Source organism: Carassius carassius, chromosome 45 (assembly GCF_963082965.1).
Source record: "Carassius carassius chromosome 45, fCarCar2.1, whole genome shotgun sequence".
Taxonomy (NCBI): Eukaryota; Metazoa; Chordata; class Actinopteri; order Cypriniformes; family Cyprinidae; genus Carassius; species Carassius carassius.
In genome coordinates, this window is record NC_081799.1 from 2,485,092 (window position 1) to 2,510,243 (window position 25,152).

Here is a 25,152-nt window from a genome sequence, read left to right on the forward strand (position 1 = left end):
CTAAGAGCCGGCTCTTTTAGGTGAACGATGGGAGCTGGCTCGCATATCTGAAGAGCCGACTCTATTTAAAAAAATATAGCCTATAGAAATGAAATCATTATGTAATAATGAAATAATGGATGCATTTTATTTTATTTAAAGTAATTGACTAATTCAAAGAACAAAAGAAATATTATATTTCGACCGTTTGATCAGCCTCACATTCTGTTCCTGTCAATCATACACGAGGTGTCAACCAATTATACGACATGAGGGAGGGGCCGAGCCATCACACACACACACACACACACAGTGTCAAACTCGGAGGAGAGGAGAGGAAAAACACAACAGCTTTTGAAAACAAAACAAAAGCAGGAAAATGAGTCGGAAGCACAGCAGCATTTGGAATCATTTTAATGATCATCAGCCCCTCGAAAGTTAGACAGCTTGCATTTCTGAATGCAAATCTCTCATAAAATAAAAATATGATCAGCATTGTGTGTGTGTGTGTTCATGCTAGTTATACAAAAAATAACTAGTGAGAAAGTTCATGCTGGTTATATAACATGCCAAAAAAGAGGGACCAGTTTAATCCTTTGTTATTATTATTTTTTTTTCTATTATGTTGTTCAGATTGTATTTGTTTTGTAATGTTGTTGTTTCTATACATTCAAAAGTTGTAATTTAAATGCAAATGTTTAATAGTATTCTTTTTTCATAACAAATCAATGCATTTTTAAAGAAATTGTGAGAAATTGCGAGTATGATTTCAATTAATAATTTAATTAGAATTGTTTTCACACCTATCATAGTCAAAACATTATTGTTTTTTAAAGAGCCTTTTTTTAACCAAAAGCGCCGGCTCTTTTCAGTGAGCTGAGTCAAACGAGCCGGCTCACGAAAAAGAGCCGAAATGCCCATCACTAAAAGGTAGCAGCACAACAAATTTATTCCAGCATCTTAAACAGAGGCATGCAGCCAAGTGGGAGGTGTGTGCCTCTCAACGAAGAGAACATTTATTTAACCAAAAGTGTTTTATCAAAGAGGGACACACGATTTTATTTTTTATTTATATTTTAATTTATTTTGAAGGTGCATTGTGTCACTGTAAGTTTGAAGTTATTAGAAAACTGATAAGCTACATTTTCACTGTTTACAATGGCAGTGCCTGCCATCTCATTTACAAGCATGTTTTGAGGCTTGTTTCCTGTTACACTTATGCACAAAGGGGAAATTTAGATTAAACTGCATAAGCGAAAATCAGAACAAAATAAAGAGTACATTTGTTTTGAGCAATTTCTTTGTCGGTTGTAGTTTGTTTTTAAATAGAAAAAAAAATCGATTAAAATCGAAAATCGGGTTAGGTGTGAAAAAATCGGAGATTTTTTTTTTTAAGCCATATCGCCCAGCCCTAATCAGTGACCTTCTGATTCCTTACTCTCCTCAAAGAGCACGTAGGTCTAGTACTCCGCTTCTCTTAACTGCCCCATGTTGTCGCTGTAAAACCAAGGGTGGTCAGGCTTTTTCAGCTGCAGCTCCTAAACTTTGGAATAGTTTGCCTGTAAATGTGAGACTTGCTCCTCCACTAGCCAGTTTTAAATCTATTCACAAATCTTTTTTTTTTCCTGGCTTTTGATTAATGTCAGTTTAGGGGTTTGCTGTCAATTAACTCTATATTAATGTTTATTTTTCATATGATGCATGTTTCCTTTTATGTTTTTGTTGTTCAGCACTTTGGCGCAACTCTGTTGCTTTTAAATGTGCTATAGAAATCAATTTTGACTTGAGAAGGGACATTTAATAAAAGTAAGGATATTTGCAGTTTTATAGATGGTCAAGTCTCACATACATACGGTTTCCTATGCAGTGACGTTATCATAACTGTGGCTGAATCCTGACAAGCCTTAGAGGACCCGCCCCTTAAAAAAGGTCATTTTAGAGAGAGGCTCAGATTTTTCCAAATATGTATTTGTTTTTTGTTTTTTTGTAAAAATTTTAAATTAAATTATTTATATTTACATTATAAATAAACCTCGTCATGACTCCTTTAATGTTTCTTCCTATTTAAACATATGAAAAACTACTCAAGGTACATAATGCAAGTTTTTTTTCTGCACTCTTGATTTAAGGGCAGTTATATCACTGTGAGAAACATTGTGGCTTGTTAAGAGGGTCTTTTCAGAACAATTGTGGAGACGGACTCAAACTTGAAAGCATCAGTGTCAGTAAATGTGAAGGACTGCGTGTCTCTGTTTGATTGATCTGTCTGTATCAATGCAATTCATTGATAGTCTTTAGCCATAGATAACTTAGTTACTTATAGCTGAGCCTTGTTTGTGGGTGCAGTGCATATTAGTGGTATGCACTGTTGACCAGTGGACAGGAATTTACAGGAGTAGCGTTTGAATGTTCAGGTCCTGCTATACTGAAATCCTTTGAGATCTTTGCGATCTTTGGATTTCTTAGAGGTCTGGCCTTTAAAACAGAGACATGAGTGACTAAATGTTATCAGACACCAATCACTGCCGCCACACTTATGACGCTTCTATTCTTATCAGACCTATTTTTGCTGGACTCAACACACATAATGCTGAAGGTGTTTGCCAGGCTCTTGGGCAAGACACGATGACCTGTGATGAATTCAGCAGAAACATAAACCCTTATTTTCAACACTAGATCTATTGTATTGTCATTTTAAACCTGGGTAACAAATGCTTTGCTTGTGAAGGGTGCTTGTGCATCTTTCTTTACAATAAATTACACCCGTGTTGCTCAGCTGTCTTTATCGCTCTATTTAATTGTCAGTTTAATTAATCTCTCTGTATATATCTTGTTAGAGACTTTGATACATATTAATTTGGATAGAACTGATCAAAATTGTTCAGATTTTTCTCCTGCTGGTCCAGAACAAAAAAAAAAAAAATGAAACAAATAAGAAAAGAACGAAAAAATATTCTCAGCTTTTTTCAGTATTATTAATAATAATAATAATAATAATAATAATAATGATGATAATAATAACAATAAATGTTTTTTTTGTAGAAAATCAGATTGTTAAAAATGATTTCTGAAGGATTGTGTGACTGGAGTAATAATGAAAAAAATGCATCTTTGAAAGTCAGCTTTGATTGTTCCTAATAAACTGTTTGACTGCACTCGCAGGTGAATATTAAATTATGTTGTGGGATAATTAAATATATTCTAAATAAACCACAAACATAAAATTATATACATTTATTTTGTCCTCACAAAAAATTATTTCATTGAATAAATATGAACGATGCACATTAGGGGCAGCTGTGGCCTTATGGTTAAAGACTAGTTACCAGAAGGTCGCCGGTTCGAGTCTCGGTGCTGGCAGGAATTGTAGGTGGAGGGAGTGATTGAAAAGCGCTCTGTTCCACTCTCAATACCCATGGCTGAAGTGCCCTTGAGCAAGGCACTGAACCCTCAGTTGCTCCCCGGTGCTGGATCTATAGCTGCCCACTGCTCCGGGTGTGTGTTCACTCCTCACTGCTGTGTGTGTGCACTTGGATGGGTTACATGCAGAGCAACATTCTGAGTATGGGTCACCATACTTGGCAAATGTCACGACTTTCACTTTCAAGTCGAAAAGGTGTTGTTATATAAATGTATTACTGAAGGGAACTGACTGTCTTGATAAAGTATAATTTATTAGCACAGAGTCCAGGACTTTCCACCTACTGGCAGAGAATGAATTTAAATTTTCAATAAGCATGTCTGCTGTTTTTAGCAGAACAAAAAAAAAAAGTGATACTTTTTGACTCACCCCTTTTCTTAAAAAATGGTTTAAATGATGAAATAGTAGTTTATCATTTATTAATAGTATTATTATCATATTATTAAGTTTTATTATCATATTATTAGTTTATCATTTTATTATCATATTATTAAGAATATTCTAACTACAAGCAACAGCACAAATAAATACAATAGAGTAAAGATACAAATAAAATAAACTGACTTTCAGGGTTTTTTTAGGTAGGTCTTGCATTAGTTTTTAGGTACAGAAATCAATCAAATGTAAAACAGTATTACATTTTGGACTATAAATTAAAGATTATTCTTTATTAAAGTAAAAAAGCTTTTTAATCAAGAGCAGTGAGTGATTTCTTTGTTGTCGCTTTTCGATTAATATAAAGACTGTCACTTTAAGAGAATGCACTGATACAGTGTTCGTATAAGTATTGAACAAGAGTGAATGATTTGTAGAGGTATTTTTCATCGCTTTTGTTGTAATGTCTGGGAATCCAGAATGCGCATGCATCAACAGAAACCATATATTATTTTAACCCTGTTTGTTCTATGTGTTATTTACAGTAAACCATATTACAGATGCTTTGTCAGATTTAAATTGAACAGCGGTCCCAGCGCGTGCCGAACCGTGTGTGGTGAACTGAACGGTTCGGTTTTTTCAGTGAACCGTCCCATCCCTAGTAAATATAAATGTAATTCTGACCGACCTGCTCCCTTACTGCAGCAACTTGCTGAGTCTGTGGTCAGGGCTTTACTCCTTTTTATATGTTCGGTCTCTGATCCTCCTTTGCGTTTACGCTCCATTTTTTTGCGCGATTTTCTAAGATAAAGCCTGCCTCTGGATATAGCCAATTAGGCAGTGCTTCGCTGATGTTTAGTCATGTGGTGGTGTCATTTTCACTCCACGATCGCCTGATTCGTAGATTAATAAGACTGTCAATTAATTTGCAGTTGCATACCAGCCTATTGCACGTCAGCCTGATTGACTGCACAGCGGCAGCCGGCAGGTCAGAATGACCGTCAGGCCACCAGGAAATGTCCCGGTGCTCCCGATGGCCAGTCCGCCCCTGATTGACATGATGGTGTAGTCGCCAGTGTGTTGATTATTTATGATATTCTTTGTGAAAAAGGACAATAGCTGTGAGACCAACTAAACTGCATAGGTGTATTGTGTTTTTTGTGAGTGCTGTGCAATGAAGTCACATGCAGTGCTGTATGGCATGTACGCACTATACTGATGGAAGTGAATGGAGGTTTATTTTGACCAGAAGTGAATTGACCTGTGTGTGTGTATGCCGCGCCTCACTGAGACGGGCTCCACTGCTGCCAGCGTTTCATCCTACACAACATTTCAAGGCTGCACATAGAAACGGCATGGTTCATTTTTATCGCTCTCCTGTACATTTTTATTAAAGTGACGTGACATACAGCCAAGTATGGTGACCCATATTCAGAATTCGTGCTCTGCATTTAACCCATCCAAAGTGGACACACACTGTGAACACACACACACTGTGAACACACACCCGGAGCAGTGGGCAGCCATTTATGCTGCAGCGCCCGGAGAGCAGTTAGGGGTTCAGTGCCTTGCTCAAGGGCACCTCAGTCGTTGTATTGCCAGGCTGAGACTCGAACCCACAACCGTAGAGTTAGGGGTCAAACTCTCTAACCCCTACGTCACGACTTCCCACAGTAAGCATTGTGTTATACATAATGAATGTAATGTATTTGAGTTGCATTTAGCATGTACAGTATATGTTTTTCAACAGAGGGATGCTATGGCTTCATGTCTAATAAATCTAATTCTGATGGTGGCCAAAATATTATTTAGTGTGAATCTTTCTCAATGCAGGAATTATCAAGTAGAATCAAAGATCCTGAAGTGCAAACATTCTGCCCATTAATCTGTAGGTTGCACTGAGCTGTGCTGCTTTAATGAGGGTGTAAAATAAGATGAGTTTAATGGTCAGCAGGCAAATAAACAGACCCTATAAAGAACTGTAAGGTGCTTTAATTCAATGTCAGATGCTTTTTGCTGTGTGATGAAAGTGTCCACAGATGACAGTTGTGCACATTTACCATGTCGTAACCAGTTGATATATGACATATTTTTTAGTATTTTTTTAGTTCTCAATGAAGCCCAAATCCTGCATTAAGCAACAAAGTCATAGTCAATCAGAATATTTTTGATATGAGATTTCACTGAAGGCTGACTTTTTTAAAAATAAAATGGAATGTTGTCATGGACGATATATCACCAAATAATGCCATATTTGCATTGCTGGCATATTTTATTATAAGAACATCGGCCAAGATATTATCTGCTTGGCTGATAAGTGTCAGACTTTTATTTGGACAGCCACTAGACTTTTATTTTGATATAAATGTGAACGCTAGTATGTCTAATAAATTATTAGATCGGGTAAAGAAAGTAAATGGTATATGAAATTATAACATTTAATATTAGTAATAGAAAGGCAAATGCTGTAGTACCTTTGATATCTTAAAAAAAAAGAAAAAAAAGGCAGCGTTACCCAAACTTTTCCATTCTAGACAAATATAATCTATTTTATGACCCCCCCCCCCCCAAATAACAATTGACATTACTTCAAGCTTCAACTAGGGGTGTAACGATTCACTCGTTTTCTTGATGCATTGATTACAAACCCTGACGATGCATATGCATCGATCTTGAAACATGATTTTTGAATCATGAATCGCCGATCTCGGACAGTAATCGATTCAAAATGCTAAGAATCGAATGAATCGTGATTTCTATAGCAATTCTAATACTTTCAAAATATATACACATTAAGTTACTACAAGCACAAATTAATGGAGACATTGAACAGTGTTCGTGAATCGTGCCTCTAATCTGTCCTTCACGCGCTCCACTGTTTACCGCCTGAGACTGTCACAGGATTACGCTCGCGCTCCGTTCGTCTCTGACGCAGCTGACGTGTGATCTATAGGATTTGTGGCCAGTAATGCTAATGTGAAGTAGTTTTACTTTTCTGTAGTTTGAAATGGCTCTCAGCATCTTACCGACAGCGTTACCTGAGCAGTCGAAAACTGTATTTATTCCATGGACGGAGCCTTGAAATAAGAGCACAAGGTTTATCTGAAAATCAGATGCATGAAAGTAGCGTTTGTAGCTTTAGCAAACAGATATCTGGTGCAGTTTCTTTCAGGATCATCATTCTCTGATGGAGAGGAAAAGTTAAATAGCTAGCCTACTATAGCATTTTATTTTGTGAAAATGAGATAAAGAAGTTTTCACAAACAAAAAGAGAAGTGATCTCACTCACATAGACGTGACAGCCTTTATCTGCAGCTAAACTGAATAAAAGCAGAATGAACTGATGAAACTTAAAAAAAAACACAATAAATAAAATTTATGAATGATGCAGTTCTAAGTGACATATAATTACAGAACATAAACTATAAAGTATATATTCTACCTTATTCTGTGCAGAAAAGTAATATAATTGCTAATTAAATGTAGCCTAGAATAGAAAACAATCATAAAATTGCCATTAGAAAAAATAATATTGATTACAAATGATTGATATTTGTCCAGTAGTGTATTTGATTTCTTACAGCTAATTAAAAGTAATAAAAAAATAAGAAAATTCCTTGTTAAAATAAATAAAAATAAAAATTAGAATTATTATGAAAGTACATAGGCTACATACATAAAATTATTGTATTTGATATTTCTGTCACTTCTGAAATTATGGCTATGCCCCTGGTGTGACAAAATGTTAGCTTATACATAATACTCTTTAAGCTCTTTTTTTAAATCTTGCATTGCATAAATTTTTACGTATGCCATGTCGCATCATTAAACTAGCATTTAACAATGGACAAAAGTTTTTTTTTTTTTTTTTTTTTCCTATGGTTCTCTAACAATAAAGGCTGCTGTAATTTGCCCCCTGACTAAGCATTTAAAGATTTTAGGGGAAACATTTAAATAATCCTGTGAATGCACTTAAAAATGCAGAATCAAATCGTTATAATCAAATTGAATCTAATTTAATTTTGAATCAAATCGAATTGAATCGTTCTAAATTTGCAAAAATCGTTCTTGAATCGAATCGAAAAGCACAGAAAATGCATTCATGTTTTTCCCGTGTGTAGGGAAGAGTGGAGCACAACACAACACGTTTTTTTTAGCTAAGCATAAGAAGTGAAGCAGAACAATCACATACAGTTTAGAGATTAAAATAATTGTGAAATAGTTAAAAATAATGAACAGATGTGTCTAAATACTAAATCCAAGATGACAAATTTACTTAAATCAAAAATTTACATTTGCAATAGTTAAATAGATATTCAGTAACATCTTCAAAAGAGTTTTGAACTTTGGCACAGTTTTTCTCTATATAGAGATGATAAGGTAAGGAAATAATAAATTCTGTCAATTTAGTTGTGTGAAATGTTTAAATCTTGTAATGTTACAGTTAACCTCACATTTGTTGTTAAATAAATGAACATAGCCTATCTGAAGTATCTGTAACATTTAAAGTTTCTGGTGTATGCTGTCTCATGCAGAATACAGCACATTGAAGTAAGTGAGTTTCTTCTCATTAATAATGCTGACCGATCAAGCTTTTTAAAAATGACGTCGCTCTGAAACTCACACTGTTATTGCAGCTTGTTCACACTATGCATGTTTTAAATTACGGACGTAATTGCGATTAAAAATCGCACTAAGAATATTGCAATTTCGTAATTAATGTGGGTAGGCTATATCGTGCAGCCCTGGACTGAACTGTGTGTGTGTGTGTGTGTGTGTGTCACTGAAACACAAATTTAGCTGCAGCCATATGACCCACAGTTTGAAAACCCCTGCTTAAAGGGACAGTTGATGGTCATCATAGCCACATCACTGCTCATTAGAAAGTTCATAATACTCAACTTTGTTGCATTGCCAGAGGTCGTTGTTGCTCATGTCACCTCCGACTCTTGTTAAGCTCAATGACGTCCAGTTGCTTTGTCACAATAGATCAGTATCAGTATGTAAAAGCCTGTAATGAGATGACATGATTGCTGTCAGTACTACCACAGTCTTAAATTTACACTTACCAAGCACTAAATGCAACAAACAGCTGGCTTTAGAGAGCAAGTGAAATAATACAGAAACTGGCCAAATGACTGTGTAACCTTCTGTGTAAGTGCAACTATGCAGTCATTTGAAAACATGACCCTATTAAAGGGTTAGTTTACCCAAAAATGAAAATTAGGCTGTTTTATACTCACCCCTATGGCATTGTAGTTGTATATGACTTTCTTCTTTTAGATGAATCCAGATGGAGTTATATTAAAAATGGTCTTTGATTTTCAAGCTGTTTAATGCCACTCAGCAGGTGTTGCATGCATCAGTCCAAAAGAAGTGAGAAATTAGACATTGTACTTATAAAAACATTGTGCTGTAACTCACACTCCTCTGCATTCCAAAACCTTTTTTTTTTTAAATATAGAATTAGGTGTGATTGATCTCGATTTATCACAGAAAGCTGTGTGAATAATGGGTTAACTGATTCACAGTCCTTTAGCATACTTAAAAACAATTATAAATGTTTTGATATGTTGTTTCCAGTTAGTTTCTAATTAATTTAGTCTTAATGTAACTGTTAGAAGTCGTTGCGCAAGGTTTGAAGTATTTTTTTTAATTATTATAAATGTGATTATTTAGCCACAAAGACGCACCAAAGCAAATCAGTAAGATAAGTTTCTTCCATTTTGTAAAGTGACATCAGTGCTGTTGGCTGTAAAGCAGTGACTGCTGGTTGCTTGAGAAGCCACGCGCTCTGCAGCTCACTGTAGGGAACAGATGGGCCTGAAGATGATGCATCAGCCCATTGTTCGCTCCTCACATTAAGGCATATTGTCTGGCAAGTGACCATGCCATTTTAAGCAACCTGATGACAAACCTGCTGAGAATAATATTATTAAAACCTTCATCAGATGTGTTTGAAAATGCTCTGTCTTGTGCACTAGATCAGGGGTTCCCAATCTTTTCAGCCCACGACCTAGGGCTGGACGATTAATCGAAAAATAATCAAAACCGAAATTCATAACCTCTAACCGACGTAATTTTCCCATGTGGGTTATTTCGTTTTTTTAATCCTGCGGGTTCCCGGTTTGTGTCCGTTCTCGGACTGTTCTGTGTATTTTAACTGTAGAAAAGGTTGTTCCGAGTCGAAACTACGATACAGTAAACTACATCAGTATATCATCATAAACGCAGCCGTTGTTTTCTTACGTGAACGTAAACAGATGAGAAAGAAAACACACGTGCAGTATTTTTGCTTAAAGAGACAACAGCCTAATAAACTCGCTGCCTGTCATTAATGTTAATCAAAGAACAAAAGAAAATCATTCACTGATCTTGACTGAACATATTTAATAACTTTACTTGATTAATCTTTATTTTATTTATAAAAAGAAAACTATGCAGTGTGTTTAAACTTTTAATTACAGTTTCTGTACCTGAAAGGGCAAAAAAAAAAAACGGAACAAAATAATCGTTCATTAATCGTAATCGAGGTAAAATGTTCAATTAATCGAGGTTTTGATTTTAGGCCATAATCGTCCAGCCCTACCACGACCCCCAAAATAACATTGCCAATATATCAAGGTGGTTAAAGTATACAAATGCTTTGCACAACGTCACACATGCACTTATAGCATAAAGACAACAAAAAGGAACACAACAGTCTAACAACAATATTATTTTATAGTAATTTTCTCATTACTTACATTCCAACATTAATCTTACCTAGTTAGTTGGGTGGGCAACATGATGGAGTACAAAACTCCAACTTATTTTTCATTTATGGGTCAAATATGCTATTTCTAATCCTTTAAAAAAATGTATTTGATTTCGGGAGTTCATCTTCCTCGTGGTTTTGTGACCCCCTGGGGAGCCCGACCCCAACTTTGTGAACCTCTGCACTAGATAACAGACATGAAATCTGAAGATAACTGATAACTTTGATGTGCAGTATTTTCAGCTGTTGTACATATCGCTCATATAAAAGGATCATGTCACAGGAATCAGAAAGGTTCTTTTGCTTGTGACTACGGCTGCGCGATGTGGCCAAAAAAATAAAAAAATATTAGTCAATATCAATAATTATGACCATAAATGTCAAATCTTTATTTATTTCAAGTTAAAGCTCAGGTTTTTGCTCTTAAATTGAAAGTTGTAGAAACCAGACCATTAATTTTCCTTAACAAAACAAATATCGTAATATAATTGTTTTCTTTAGTTTCTGCATAATAATAATAATAACTTTATTTTGTTTAGCGCTTTTAAAAGTCTATTCTCAGAGCGCTCACATAAGCAAAATTAAGATAGATAAAATTGGCATGATAAACACAATACAGAAAGTATTAGAAACAATTTTACAAACCTGAAAACTATTTAAAGTATCCAAGACATATAGTAAACCCATACAATACATCACATAAGCAATCACAAAAATCATCTTTCACCCAAATGCTTCCTTAAAATAATACGTTTTAAGTAAAGATTTAAACATTTTCAAGGATGGTGCATTTCTAATTTTGGAAGGCAGAGAATTCCATAACTTTGGGGCAACTGAAGAGAACGCCCTATCACCCATTGTTTTTAGGTGCGTTACCGGAACAACTAAAAAACCAGCGTCAGCCGAGCGAAGATTACGTGTCGGAATGTAGGGTATTAAAAGCTCAGAAAGATATCGAGGAGCAAGTCCATTTAATGCCTTGTAGGTCAACATAAGAAATGGCAAGTTATTAAAAACTGCTGCTTGCTTCCAGCAACACAAACAGCTTGTATTGTGTTTATTTAAATGTAGTTTTTACGCTACATCTTTAATTTGTTCTGGGGTTGTGCATTGCTTCCAACACATGAAGAGCTGTTGTGCTCACGAGGCCTTGAACTCTGGATCACATCCCAGTCCCGTTAAAAATCTAATTAAAATGGCACAGGACAGAAAATGCACACAATTTATCAGCATGCAAGCATATATTATAACATTTCTTTTACCGTCAAGATACCCCCTCCCAACCATACTGCATTCGAGCACAGGCAAAAACCGAAAGCATTCTGCAGAATACTCTGGGGCTTGAGTAAAGTTACTGAGCGAGGACATTAAAGGGTTAATATTCACAAAACAGTCAAAAATACATTGTCCCTCTGTGCTGCATGTGTTTCTATAGTAAGAAGTGTCATGATGTCAGGATCTGCTCACCTACGGTGCTTTTGTTGTGAGCATGGCTCCAGAACTGACATCATTACCTGCTGTTCATGATCTGCACAAGCTGTTCAATTGTTGCAGTCTTGAGTGATGCAGCACTTCTTTTAGTGACGCAGCAGTGCCCTTCAAACTGTTGGTTGCCTCTGCTGTTTTCTACGTAAAAAGAGTAATATGTCGAGATTGATTCCTATTTTCTCACACTCGTGCTTTGTCCTTGAGTAGCACAGCTCTGGTAATGTAAACTATAGCAGAGTTTGGCCACAGTCATGTTGAACATTTCAGTAGTAACTTTCTGTCAGTGTCATAAAGACATTTTACACATCCATCCATCCATCCTTTATATTAGAAAAATGTTTGTTAGATCAGTGGTTCCAAACCTTTTTTCCAGGGGACCCCTATTTAATTTCTGCTGTCAAATGATTAATCGCATACAAACAGTTTGTGTGTGTTCTGTGTATATTTATAATGTATATTTAAATGCACACACATACAGTATATATTTAGAAACTATTTACATGTATTAACATGTCTATTTTAAATGTATATAATTTATATTATAAATAAATATATTTAATATATAAACAACATATATTTCTGAAATATATACATGTATGTGTGTGTATTTATACATATACATTATAAATATACACAGCATACACACAAAGAAATTAAAATAATTAAATAAAAATGTAATCAAAATTAAATTACAAATCACTTGTTTAATTTTTTAATAACTGCAACAACAGCAGAAACATTGAAATAAAGACATTAACCAAGATTTTACATGATAAATGTCATAAAAGGTAGCTTGGTTGGAAAACCTCACATTTCAGACTTGAGACCATTTTTAAGAAAAGGGATATGAATCAAAATTATGATTGCAGGTGTTTTATCTGCTCTATTAATAATTCTAGATAGCTTATTATCCAAACTGTTTAGACAGTTTTTAGACAGACATTTACTCATTTTACATCAACCTGTTAAACTTTACAAGTGCATGAAAATGCACTTTGATTATTGCATTGGTTTGAACAAAAACAGCAGACGGGCCAAATGGAAATGCAAATCCCCTTGCAATCTTGAGCGACCCCCGGGTTTGGGAACCACTGTGTTAGGTTATTAAAATGTTCTTCACACTCACTGAAAGTTCTTCTTTGGCTGTCCCTTATTAGTCAAGGGTGTTCTTGGATTTCTGTGGGAGAACGTAAATGTGAATGTGATGAAATAAATGTACATGTTGCAAATCAAATAAAGTAATTCTGCAGGTTTAGGATAGCATGTTTATCTCTACAGATCCACAGGGTACCTGCTCCTCTGAGGAACTGGTGTAATGTAGGGCTGAAACGATTCCTCGAGTAACTCGATTACAAAAAATGATCGAGGCAAATTCCTCTGCCTCGAAGCCTCTTTTAATTTATTTTAAATCTCACGTCAGGTTCTTTCCCAATGATTTTTTTAATGTGACAACACGTTTACGTCACCCACAAAGTGGAAGGAGACACAAGCGCTGAGTCCAAAATCACATACTGCAAGGAGTCAGCAGTGTTTTGATTTGAGGGCGCGTGTAAACGTAAAGAGAACGTTGTGGCGTGTGTCCATTGCAAGATAGAGCTGACATACCACAACTAGGGCCGTATGATTTCCGCGATGCAGAAAACGCGGAGGGAATCGCGGAATCCAGTCATAAAAACGGATTTTACAGTTTAACGCGGAATGGCACGGAATTTGCCAAATTTTGAATGAATTCATCAAAAATAGGTCATTGCACTTACATCAAATCACGATACGGAATAATATCTGTAAATATTAAGCCGGAACAGTCTATTTAAATATGAATCTTGCATGTTCTGCGTGTCTCTGTTAATGAATGGAGCAGAAGAGCGTCTTCCTTTATCACACACACACTGAAGCGCCCGTGACGCTCCGGTGATTTCAGAGTCTGCTGTCACTAAATAAGGACGTGAACACATGAACAACATCTCCAGAACTGCTCTGACAGTCACTTCATGAGCATTTGACAGTTTGATTTGAGTAAAACTAGCGTCACATCACATACACAGAGCTGTAAAGGTACGTCAACCCGTCAAAATAAAAGTCCGGTTTAAAGACAATTATTTGCCAGATATCTATTACTATTGTTCAGCAGAATGTACATAGCCTACTACTAAAAAAAAAAAAAAAAAAATCAAACATTTTTTTTTTTTAAGGTTTAATCTCACAACATTTCTTCCATGTTTAACTTTATTAGTAAATCCCCTTCGTTTACCAAAAAGTTAAGTTTGCTTAATTTTCAATAATTAAAAGATATATTAAATAAATGTTTTATGTGCTTAATGTTTAATGTGCTTTCCAGAAAATGCTTTATTTAAAACCCCAACTGAATGGCACTTAAATGCACTTAATTCATCTGTCAACTTTATTGTCATTGTTCACGGTACAAGTACAGACAGAGAAACAATGGGTAATAATTAAATGTTTATTTTTGATGTATGCATTGCATTCTATGCATTTAAAAAATAAAAATATTTTTTTTCTAAAAAAGGAAACTTAGTTGTTCATTTAAAAAGACCCAGGAGTCTTTTTTTCTCTTGCATAATTAATATTGCACTTAAACGCATTTTATCCGATTACTCGATTAATCGATGGAATTTTTGGTAGAATACTCGATTACTCAAATATTCGATAGCTACAGCCCTAGTGTAATGCTCTCAGAAGATGAGCCAGTCACCATGTGCCACCTACTCTGGTGGGCATTTGAGTGGCTTTTGGCTGCTGTGTATAATTTGAATGCAGACTTCAAATTTCAGTGTTGGAAGAGGACTAATCTCTTCTTCCACTTCTTGCTGTTTTTGTCAACATTCTTGTATAAAGGATCAAGTCTGTGGACACGCAGAATAAACCCATGATCCTCAGCCTGGGTACAGCACTTGTCTCTGTGCTGCACCGTCAGTGGCTCTTCTATTCTTTGGCCCTCGCTTGAGTGCAGACACCATCCATCATTATACAGATACTGTAGCTTTTGTTCTTGGCATTGGTTTATGCTACTCTCTCTCAAGCCCTACAAGTGCATGCATAAAGCATTTCTTGTTCCTCCACCACACTGTCATGAGTGCAGGCCAACATCAACTAGAAGAATTTTGAGTCTCTCTGAGTCTTTCTATTCATCAACCTTATCAAACACAACACAGGTAAACATTACAAAATCCAGCTGGCTAGTGCAATCTGTAACCTTAAAATAAGCTAACCTTATATTAGCTGCCTACTGTCGTAAACAGGGATATGATAAATTGGTTCTTGGCAATCTGCATGGGCTCTACACCTGCATGCCGGTCTGATAATATCTTCCATCTGTGGTGAAAGCATTGGTTCGCATTAATAACTAATAAAAAGGTTTTTTTCTTCTTTATGCTATGCATCCAGGTGAAGTAAAAAAAAAAATCTTCAAACGATCCCATTTAAATTTGCTTCCAAATTTTCAGCCAATAGTACAGGAATATTAAGGGGTAAAAATGTTAAATGTTTTCCTCTGAAAGAGAAGTGCAAAGGTGGCCCCAACGACAATCCTTCCTCTGAGACAGAGACAGATTGATTATGCATCATTCTCATTTCACATGCAGGCAGGTTAGCCAGTCATAACTGATGTCATTTACATGTAGAAGCCTTGGAAGTGCACCAGCAAAAGCAGTCTGTGTAGACATGATCATGGAAACTAAACTGCTACAGTTCTTTCAACATTATGAATGGGGAAAAAATTTAATGTGACATAACATTTTTCAGTAGTTTTGAAGCTTGTCTTTCAAATAAATTTATGTTGACATAAATTTGCATCAGAAATTCTCCCAGGATGAAGCACTTTTGATTGTATTTGCACCCCACATTCACATAATGTGTCTCACAGCCTAGAGAGACTTGGTTCTTCCTAGAAATTATGTGTGAACACCATAGACTGCTTCCAAAAAGCTGCTTTTTACTTTCTGCTTCATTGTTTTCTTGCTGTAACTAAACTGTATGCAGATATAATTTTCTGTTGGAGGTCAAACAGACATTTGGAGAGATGAAAAAAAAATCATACTGAAAAATGCAAAAGATATTCCTGCACGTAAGATGCAACCCTGCTTGAATTATCATTCATGAAGTCAAATATAAAACAGTCTGGCAGACTTCTGACGGTTGACATTATGTCTGGTTCACATTGTAGCTTTTTCTGGCCATTCTGGACAAGAACAGGACAGGACAGGACAGAATGTGTGGCCAAGTATGGTGCCCCATGCTTTGAATATTTGCTCTGCATTTAACCCATCCAAGTGCACACACACAGCAGTGAGTAGTGTACAAACTTTGTTTTCACTTCATGGTTAGAAATGCTTTTCATTCATGAATAATACTGTATGCATAGTATTGATGCATTTCACAGCTATAAATCTGAAATGAGAGTTCTAAAATTCTGGGCATTAATTTTTTTAATGCACACGCCAACTCATTAAAAATACAATAATTAATTAAATCTTCATTCTAATATCTACCAAAAATAATGCTAAAGTGAATTGATAAATAAAAAATCACCAATAATAGCTGATTAATTATATGGCAACAATATATATTGCATCCCTAAACCTCAGCATCCCCTGAACCTCACAGACTTTTCACACAAATTGAGTTCTTCCTCCCCGTGACCCTGTAAACATGACTGTCAGTCGGATCAGAGCGTTTGCCACTCTTCAGGACGGTCCATTAGTGTGCTTCATGTTCATCTCATTAGAGTTTCACATCTGAAACCTGCCTGCTCATAATTAGTTTTATTTCAGCCAGTCATGGTGTGTTTATGAAGCGTTAGAATGCGCTTTGAACACTGAATTATTGATTCCAGTTGAAATCATACTGAGGTGATGGATTTCTCACAGGAGATCTTTGAATTACTGTCTAGAGCCAGGCATGTTTGAAGGAATCCCCATCATTATTCCAGAGCCGTTATTATCATAAACCACCTCAAGACAGCGAGAGTTGTGCACCAAAGTCTTATTGCATTAAAAAGTGGAATCTTATTTGGCCGTTTCTCCAGTAAACTCATACTGTATGCATGCTTCAGAGGCAGTGCTGCATTGTTGTTTGCTAAAGTGTGGTTTGGAGAGCTCATCTACAGCTCGTGCTGCTAATATTCAGGTTGTCGTCCTTGGAGTCGCCCAGGATTGCCTGTGTCCGGTGGGCAGCTAGACCTGTCGCGATTAGTCGATAAATCAATTAATCGCTCGATAAAAAAAATTAGCTCGATAACTTACCCTGCCGCGATAATTTCATTTTTCAATTTTTATTTAAAAAAATGTAACATGTCATGGTGTGGGGTTATTCTGGATCGCAGCCTGTGGACAGCCCGTGGTAGAAAACACCATCTCCGATGGCACAGATGTCCCGGGAATAAAGAGATAGAGTCTCGCTAGAGTGACCAGCTTTGGGAAGCGCCTTTCATTTGCTTGTGGATGTTTGCGTCTCAAGTGATATTTCATTATACTTGCACTACTGCTTTATTTTAATACCGCGTAGCATATTTTGCAAGTAACTTCGTTGCCCTTTCTCCCGACATGGGCCTACTTTTCCTCTCGCTTCATTTGGCTTGCTCAGCTAAATATGTCTGTAGGCGTGTGGTTGTGTGTGTCAACACGCACAGTGAGTTCACACACACACACACACACACATACCTTCTCTCCAAAGCGCTCGGTCAGTTTCACTCCTGAGGCGTCTGTCGTTGCTAAGCATCCATCAGCTGCCATATCCGTTACAACAAGTAAATTTTAGTAATGGATTTCCACCACCGAAAAACCCTTGCTGTAACTCTGCTACAAGATTTATTTACGAAGAAAAGTAAAAAACGCTGCAGTGTTTAGGGGCAGCCCATTTTTAAAAAACAACGGGGAATTTCACCCCGAAGGAAGCTGATTGATTCGGGTCTTGTCACATGACCTGGTGCTCTTGTGTCATTCTGAAAAGCTCAGATGTTTTTAACTAGAAGTGCTGCGGACGCACCTGGGAAAAAAACAAGCGCGTCTCTTCCATTATGAGAGCGCATATCGCATTTGAAATAACGAACTTGAGCACAAAAAAAGACGTGATATGTGAACGGCCACTTCATTGGTCAAAATGTTTACTTTCGGTTAACAGTTAAACGGTCAATATGAGCATCCCTAACTGGCATATACACATAATATAATATACAAAATTAATTAATTTTAAGCCACACAGTCAACATGTTGGTATTTCTTGCTCGTAATCTGCCATAAAATAAAATAAAAGTTTATTGATCTTTGAAAAGGTGTACCTGCGTTATTATGCCATTATCATTATATGTTGAAACATTATATAGTTGAAACTGGTCTTAGAACGACAATATTATCGTTTATCGCGATCATTTCTTGGACAATTTATCATCGAGCAAAATTTGTTATCGTGCCAGGCCTATGGGCAGCTCACATTGGCTGTTTGAAATAGAAATGAATCGATCTCAACATTGGCTCACTTCAGAATGGGAGGAGCAGCTCCTCTCCCGTTCTCTCTCTCTGTGTCTCTCCCTGACTCTTCCAGTCACTGACGTGTTGCTTCCAGGGAAACTCGCTCTGAATCCAAACACTCTGGCAGGTGATGTGGGAGAGAGCAGCGCCGCTCATGTGTTGAAGGCAGGGACGATTGTGCGCCGTCTGTGTTGCTCGTCTGTCCGCTTTCCCGCTTCTCCTTTCCTCCTCACACATCCCTCCGGATCAAGCTCGCTCTCCTCTCTGGCACCGTGTGCATGTGAAAGGGCTTTAATCAGAGGAAATGATCGGGGTAAACAGCGTTCAGGGGACGGGGAAGGTCCGCATGCGGGCCAGCGGCTCCGTCAAGTACGGCAGGGAGGAGCCGGTCAGGCGTCAGCCCCAGCACCGCTCCAAGTCTCTCAAAGTGTCCAGTTCTACTGAATTCAACAGTGGACTGCCCAAAAAGGAGAAGGTAACAAGCCTGTGGTGTTTGTGTGCCTGGAATGGAGATGATTTTTCTTTGGCATTGTGATGTTGTTAGACTCGTTGTGGGATTTTTGGATCTCTCTTCTGATATGACCTTGCATGCAGACTAAATATCTTCATGTAACGCTGTTATTAAGTGCTGCTCTGGTGTTATAATACTCACACTCAACAAAATGCTGGATTTACCTGTGGATGAGACGTGTCCATGTCCTTACGTTGGATTTATGTCTTTACCTTTACCGTTGTCTTTTTAGCTGGCAGCCTTCTTTAAGTGATGGATGGTTTGATGATGGCTTTTTTGTTGTTTGCTCCAGTTATTAAATGAAATGCATGCTGTTATTGTGAAGGCATTTACGTGTCACCTTGACCCGGGGTTAACGGGGTCTGTCTGTTTTATTGACCACTGTGTTTGATTTATGATTCACAGAGGTTGTTGATGCCAGTGTTGTAGCCTCTCCAGTGTAACTCGCTCCTGTGTAAACACATCAGTGTAGTGTGTGTGTGTGTGTGTGTGTGTCCAGCGGGCGGTATCCACTGACACGCATCTTATGTGAGAGGAACATGGCTTTGTGTTTCTACACCTATGGACATTGACACTTTTCACTTTGAGTCAACTAAAATTGGAAAATGACTGCACACATATGTAGTAAACGAATGGTTGCATTGGTTGCAATTTATTTAAAGGAAACTGACGATTTGGCTGGATTTAGAGGCTTAAATGATATGACTTGGAATATGTGCAGATTGGAATTTATGGGTGTATGTGACCATTTTTAACTTTATAGGTTGTGTTAAATACTTATTCAGATTAATTTATAGAGAAATAAATGTGAGAAACCATGTGGTTTACTTCACAACCTATTTTTTTGTTTTTGTCAGTAATTTTAAGTTTCTATGTAATTAACATCATTAAACAGAAAGACAAAATAATGTTTTCAAGCAGGTTTCGATGCTCATTGGCTGGGTCAGTAGTTGTGCCTCTCGGACAGATCTGTGTTTTAAAAGCACCACATTGTTTACACTCTTCAGGAAATCAGTCTACTTATTTTTATCATTTTAAATATCAAGTAAAGCTCGTATATTCATGATTACTAATAACTGTTTTGCCCATCGATATTCCCTTACAGTACAGTATACACTAGTCTTTGGCACAGACTATAATATTATCCACTAGGCCACATGCACATCACCTTTTGACATACAGCAGCAGCAGAGCATCACACAGCCAATTCTGGTCGAGGCTAGATTTCAAAGCGTTTTCCTGTTAACTCTACAATGTAATGGAATTTCAAGTTTTGTTAGTGAAGTAAACACTGCTTTAGATATGTCATGTAATTATTCAAATAAACCATCATAGAGAAGAAATAAATTAAGAGCAGAATGTTTTCTGTTTTTTGTCAGTTTTATTGTTTGACTAATGTTAGCAGATACATCTAATTGCAAAGATTTAATATCATGATATATTTCAGATTTTGCCTGCCTGTTTATGCTTATCTAAGACAAAAGTGAGTGGTTTGGCCCTGAAATCGCACCAAGAAGTGCATTTGATCATTCTCTTGTTCACAAAGGTCACATGTGCACTTAGACACACAGGCGTTCAAACTCAGCCATCTGTCAGAAAGAAAGCACAGACTGGTGTCATAAAATTCTCTCATGTATGTATTAACACAAATGAGTGCGTTCAGGCTGTGATCTCTCGTGTGTCATGCAACAGCTTCACGTAACATCAACTGATGTGTGTTTAGTGTTATGAGACGGTGACTGCTGTTGCTTCATGTGAAAAGTATGTATCAGATGACAGCTGAGAGTATGTCTGTCTGTTTTATCGTGCATGCTCATGAATGTAGTGAAGCCCTTTTTGTCCGTCATACAACACTTGCACAGATTTATATTGTGCTTCTAAACATCTGCATGTGGTCTGTGTGTAATAGCCATACTGAGATTTCTGCATTTTGATGTGTGGTTTGACCTTTCACTCAGGAATCAGGGTGTGTATTTGTGTAAATAGTGCAAATAAATTGTGTGACATTTTCACAATGAATTTTACTGATGGCACTGCATGAGAAAGCTTCATTAGTCCAGAAGAGACAGTGTTTCATCATAAGTCATGATTCTATGGTGATTGACTTCGGTGAGATATTAAATAAAAGAGCACAAGCGCTGATCTGGTACGTTTTCCACAGCAATGAAGTTACAGCCATACCTCACATTTGAAGAACCGTTATTTAAAGAGGTTAAATAATTAATTGTGTTTTAGGTGAACATGAATTCTACCATACTAAGTCTTTGTCTTTTTTCTGTTCCCCCCCATGCAGTCGTTGTATAACTCCATCAAGAACGAGAAGCTGGAATGGGCAGTGTAAGTATTAATGCATACACCACCATTGCTCTTTATTAGAACAGAAATGAAAAGTAAATAGGAAATTCTAGAGGATAAAGCAGGGAATTAGGATCAGGCTGGATTCTGGATTCAAGCCAGCATTCCCATGAGCACATGCAATATTCACTGTCCCACAGATCATACACCATCTTCTTTTCATCAAATTATGGTTTTATTTTTACCTTGGCGTTGGTTCCCACCGCACACAAATGCTCAATAAACACACATGGTCCAATAAAGGTCCAAAATGTGTTTGTGATAGTGCGCCTTTGAGTCAAATGATTAGATTGGTGGCATTTGAGACATGAGCTGTAATTATGATCTTGAAAACACGACATTAGACTGACAATGTGCTTCTCTGATAACAGTCATAGAACCAGACACAGTCCCATTGTGCCAAATTACAGCACGCCCTCGCCAACTCTCTGCACCAACCGCAAACCACATCTGAACCTCAAGCTAATCTCTAGCTGTAACATTTACTACGCAGTAGTTATTTGCAGATTTAATATTAATTAATATCATGTTTGAATATATTGTGTTTATTAAAGCAGTATGAAGCCATGGATTACAGTGATTTTATAACAGCTAAAAATGTTATTTACCCAGAGAACAGTGAGTGCTCTGGGTAAATACAATTTAAGCTTTGTCAACAAGATTTTGTCAATCATCACTGAAAATATATGTTTGACAATAGGTTTTAACAATTTGTGGTTGTAAAGGTAAACATTAAAATTCATAATATTTTGAAATACACAACTTTCATATACACATAAACCTGTTAATCTCTCTCTCCCAAACACAAAAGACATATTGTCAAAATTTTATATTAAACCTGAAATATTTCTTTAAATCAAAGATAAGTTCTTTTTCAGCAATTCCCAAGCAACACGCACAGCAGTAATACTGATTTAATGAGGTTACAGGTGTGCGTTTATGAGGTTTTTTTACAATAGCTTTGAGCACAATTTGATAAATTCACTGTCCAGCCAGAAAACTAACATTTTCAACCACCTACTGGCCAATAAATCTCAAAAAAGATTGAAATAACGTGACTAATTATAGTAGATGTCAAGTCGTGAGAGTGGTCCCTTTAGATTTCTATAGCCCAATGTTCCAAGCTAATTCACTTATCAAGTCTTCTGTGAAGACAAATGGCGCTGTTTCTTGGCCTCAGAACAATGCCATGAGAGCCGCTTTCCCCCTTTTTAACCAAAATAGTGCCTTTTAGAAACAGCATAACATATTTCCACAGACTTGAGAGCTGGACAATAACATAACTGGCTTACATAACCTCCCAACCAGGAGCATCGGGTGGAGCGTTAGGATGATTTTAAGGGCTGGAGCAGATGGGGCCCAAACAGGGGTGTCCAAGTGCATACACCCGTCCACCCTCAGCCGTTCCATTGGATCTATAGAGGGGCCAAGAGCAAAATACAGTCACAAAGCCCGTGATTCCTACTGACAGCCCTGTTGCCAACAAACAAACATAGCATGTGGTCTTGTTTATAAGTTTTATGCGTTTTGAGAACATATTTAAACATACAAGTCATTTCATTACATGTATAGATTTTGTCTTGAGATAAAATGGACAGAAGTGTTAGGTGCAACTTTCATTTCTGTGGTATTGAAGGTTCCAGTTATTCAGTCTTTAAATGTGAAATATAGGGCCCTATTTTTTCTGCGATGCTGAAAACGTGGAAGGAATCCAGTCATAAAAATGGAATTTACTGTATAACGCGGAATGTCATGGAATTTGTCAAACTTTGGATGAATTAAACAAAAGTAGGTAATGACACTTAAATCAAATTGTGATATAGACTAGTATGTGTAAATATTAAGCCACAAAAAGACTATTTGAATGAATGGAGCAGACACGCAGTTTTGTTTACTTCATGCACACTGAAGCGCGCGTGACACTCGCGGTAATTTCAGCCTCTGCCGTCTCACTAAATGAAGACATAAGTACATGAACAACATCCCCAAAACTGCTCTGAGAGTCTCTTCATGAACATTTGACCATTCCATTTGAGTAAAACTATCATCATATCATACACACACAGAAATGTAAAGATATTCACAGCAACCTGTCAAAATAAAAATTTGGAAAATAAAAAATAAGGAATAATCACACATTTGTACCATGTTTCGATTTGAATGTTTGCCAAGAAAGGTTTGTTAAATTTTCAATAATTAAAAGATAAATTTAATTGTTTTATGCCTTCATTTGATAATCAGAAAAATTTAAATACACAACACAGAAATTCTGTGAAAAATAAAAACGTTTCATAAGGTTACTGTAAGAATAAACTGGAATAAATAATTTTTTTCATGCATTTAAATAATAAGAAATGCTAAAACACAGAATTTGGTAACAATAAACATGGTCAGAAAAAATAAAACAGGACCCAAAACTTGTCATTTGTGTTGTCATTTTCTCCTGATAACCCAGAAAAGAACTTAAATTACACTTTCAGTTTTAATCGTACAGATAAGAGCAATACATCAATCGAATCTCTAAAGGGTCTACTTTTTTTTGTATACACATAACAACAAAACTTTGTGCACTTATAAAATTAAGAAAACAAAATGCTCTGTCTGTAGCCTTTGTCTGCGCTGATCTTCATTTACAAACACGTCATTAAAATGAACTGTAACTCCGTGAATACTCAACGAAGAGACATCTAGAGAGAGATATCTATAGAAAGCTTGACATGTCTACTTTTAAACTAAACAAGTGCCGCCGAAAACAGATATTCTGTGATAAAGTAATCCATATGAAAACAATGCAATGTCCTGTCTTTCACGTCTCCCTTCATTATATCTAATGCGACCATGCCCACACGCTGAGCGCATCATATATATATTATGTTCCACATGAAGCGTGCGGCGTGTATACGCCCATACCACAAAATAAATAAAAAATTAAAAACAAGAAAAGCCTGTTCAAGTTTTTTTTTTTTATTTACTGTTTGCTTTAAGCTGAGAAGAATAAGACATAATTCACCCCAAAAAGATGTGATGAGGATTACCTCAGGATTTGAGTTTTGGATTTCCTCAGAAAAAAGAATGAAGTGCTTTATCCAGCAGAGATCATAAACATTTTACTAGTTAGACTTTTTCCAAACTATAATTCCTGACTAAATGTATAATCAAGTGAAACATTATGAAGTTTCATTCACATCATCTAAATGTTCTACTCAGGGGCGTAGGAGCGATTTTGAACCTGGGGGGGACAGTAAATGACAGGGGGGGGTTCGGGGGAAATTCCCCAGATATATATATATAAAGCACTTACATGTTCATTTCTAATGAACATTTGTTTTCTAATTTATTAAATATTGATGAGAATAAATATAAAGTATATATATATATATATATATATATATATATATCTAATATATATACCGGCTTTATATCAGCCATCAGCCATCAGCCACCTTGCTCTCTATGATTTCGGCATCGGCCATCAAAAAGCCAATATCTGTGGACCACTACAGTAAACGCAATGCAGTAAAGGTGGAAATATAAAAGATGGAATCAGCTGTTAAATGTAGAATATCACAGAATCTGACAAAATTGGAATAAAAAAAAAGGATTTCAAAGGGCCCTATGTAGCTTTTCATTATAAAGCTTCAGCAATAAACTATTTTTACATTTAAATATATACACTGTATTTTTTGGACTCTAAGTCGGACCTAAATATAAGTCGCATCAGTCCAAAAATACGTCATGACAAGGAAAAAAACATAAGTTGCACTGGACAATAAGTTGCATT

The 25,152-nt window shown here is 36.5% G+C and overlaps 1 protein-coding gene across 5 annotated transcripts in view; it reads left to right on the forward strand.

The window, feature by feature from the left end:
* psd3l (pleckstrin and Sec7 domain containing 3, like) overlaps positions 1–25,152 on the forward strand; it is a 148,162-nt gene that overhangs the window by 103,996 nt on the left and 19,014 nt on the right. For 4 of the 5 annotated variants that reach the window (XM_059539607.1, XM_059539608.1, XM_059539610.1 and 1 more), the window contains one exon: positions 21,310–21,353. In XM_059539607.1, coding sequence (XP_059395590.1) covers positions 21,310–21,353 — 44 coding nt within the window. Of the gene's footprint in view, positions 1–18,597; positions 18,981–21,309; positions 21,354–25,152 lie in introns of those variants that run through there. The other variant, XM_059539612.1, reaches the window with a different exon arrangement.